The sequence below is a fragment of the Citrus sinensis genome, chromosome 9, assembly GCF_022201045.2.
Source record: "Citrus sinensis cultivar Valencia sweet orange chromosome 9, DVS_A1.0, whole genome shotgun sequence".
Lineage (NCBI taxonomy): Eukaryota > Viridiplantae > Streptophyta > Magnoliopsida > Sapindales > Rutaceae > Citrus > Citrus sinensis.
The window spans coordinates 7,772,928-7,775,060 of record NC_068564.1 but is presented as its reverse complement, the minus strand read 5'-3'; the positions used below and the strand labels follow the sequence as shown (position 1 = coordinate 7,775,060).

The 2,133-nt window shown below is 33.8% G+C and overlaps 1 protein-coding gene across 1 annotated transcript; it reads left to right on the top strand.

Annotated features, from left to right (window-relative positions):
* The first annotated feature begins 276 nt into the window (after positions 1–276).
* On the top strand, positions 277–1,879 carry LOC102617271 (serine/threonine-protein kinase ZRK1-like). Its single transcript, XM_006494317.4, has 2 exons — positions 277–411; positions 629–1,879. Exon 2 carries the CDS (start codon positions 629–631, stop codon positions 1,658–1,660), a length of 1,032 nt encoding a protein of 343 aa, XP_006494380.2. The 5' UTR covers positions 277–411; the 3' UTR covers positions 1,661–1,879.
* The last annotated feature ends 254 nt before the right edge of the window (positions 1,880–2,133 follow it).

Genomic DNA, 2,133 nt, shown 5'->3' with positions numbered 1-2,133 from the left:
AAATTTTTATTTATTTGTTGTCAATTAGACTTATTGGAGAGAGTTAATTTATAAAAAATATAATATTTATGAAAACATAAAGAAATGTCAGTCAGCATACTCTATGGTAAATTCTACATTCATTTCATATATAAAAGTTCTATCTACAAGCGCAATCAATTAGAAACAAACAGATGAGCCTTAGTCAATATGTCATGTAGGTTAATTATTGTACATGTCACAATCAGAGACCAAAATTTGCATACGGTTGACTAATAAGAAGACTTCCTGAGACATCAAGTTTCAAGTTTCAAGTTTCAAGTTAAAAGTTTTAAGTCTTTCTTCAGATTTTATGCCCAAATACCAAATCCCAAGCTCCCTCTCAAACTTTTAAGGCTTCATGTTTTCTTGATCTGAAAACGCCACCCAAAGGTACATCATTCTTTCCTTCGTTTCTTTTTCTTCGAGAGCATCTGCAAGTAAATTTACTTTCACTCCATGCTTCCAATGATTTATTTCTTGTTTTAGATTATATATTTAGCAAAATATTCTTTTTCCTCAAAACTACCTAAAAATTTAGAATTTATATAACTAGTTTTATCTTAGTCAATGTAGTGAAGCCATTTCTTTATGTTTCTGTTTTGGTTAGATGAATTGTTTACTGAGAAAGATCAAGCGTTCGGAGAGGGAAAAAACGAAAATATATGTGATGAGAAACGGAGAAATGTTTCTGGAGAAATTGATCAAATCTTGTAATAACAAACGCAACCCCCTTCATTGTTATTGTGCTGAAGAGCTCATGTCAGCAACAAACAATTATGACAAACACAAAGTTATAAAAACTGGAATGAGCTATGAATTATACAAGGGTTTTCTGCAAGACCATCCCGTTTCTGTCATGAAGTTCTTTGAAGACTTTGATTATGCAAAGGCATACTGTTTTAATAACATTGTATACGCATCACAAATGATTCACAAAAATGTTTTGAGGTTGGTTGGATGCTGTTTGGAGACTCAAAATCCTATTTTGGTTTTCGAAAGTGCCGAGTATGGAACTCTTGCTGATCGTATTTATCATCCTCGTCAACCCCATTTTGAGCCCTTACCATGGACACTGAGGCTAAAGATTGCAATGGAGATAGCTTATGCAATTGCTTATCTTCATGTTGGATTCTCCAGGCCAACCGTTTTCAGAAAGCTTGAACCTTCCAATATTTTATTGGATGAGCAAAATGTTGCAAAAGTGTTTGATTTTTCATTTTCCGTGTCTATTCCGGAGGGTGAAACCCACATAACCGATTGGTTGTTGGGAACATTTGGACATATTGCTCCTGAATATGTTACTAATGGTGATTGCAATGAGAAGTGTGATGTTTATAGTTTTGGCATGTTGCTGCTTGAGCTTTTAACTGGACAGAGGGCTGTTGATCGATCCAGACGTCAAGAAATTGAAGATGAATATTTTTTGGGTGATCACGTGAGGTTATACATTGAAAGGAGTAGGTTCAATGAGATAATAGATGCCGTAATTGTTGGAGACGGATTATGCTCCGCAACAGAGCAGAAGGTGCAAGCTTTTACCAAGCTGGCCTTCAGTTGTCTATCTGTATCAGCAGAAGATAGACCAACAATGGTTGATGTGGCGAGAAAACTTAGACTAATGCATCGTTCTGAAAGGTAATTTGTTGAAGCATTCATATGTTTATGCATCTTTTCTTTACTTATGTTGCTGCTACTTCATGACTTTCTATCATATTCCATATGTATATTGAATAACGTTACCTTAATTGCTACTGCAAGATAAGTATACCTTCATTAAGTTCTGAAGAGTTTAATGAATCCCATTTTAAATCTTTTCTTTTTCCCTCACTCAACGGTGGCTATCAGTAGTTTTCTAGATCTGGTCTATCAATTTTTACTTTTTTGTTACTTCTGCCATACAATCTCTAACAAATTGAAGGCTACCAATTATTCGGAAAAAAAAAAAAAACCTTGTGTTTGTGGGGAGAAAAGTAAAAATTTTAACTCATTCACATAGCCTTTTTCAATTAACCTATAACCTATATATAAACTTCATGAATCAAATGTGAATTGATCCAATATTTTAATTAGAAAGTAATAAGTTGTCGAGTAAAAGTGGATGTTAATACAACA

Coding starts and splice junctions, on each gene's coding strand:
- LOC102617271 (XM_006494317.4), top strand. CDS start 629: ATGAATTGTTTACTGAGAAAGATCAAGCGTTCGGAGAGGGAAAAAACG.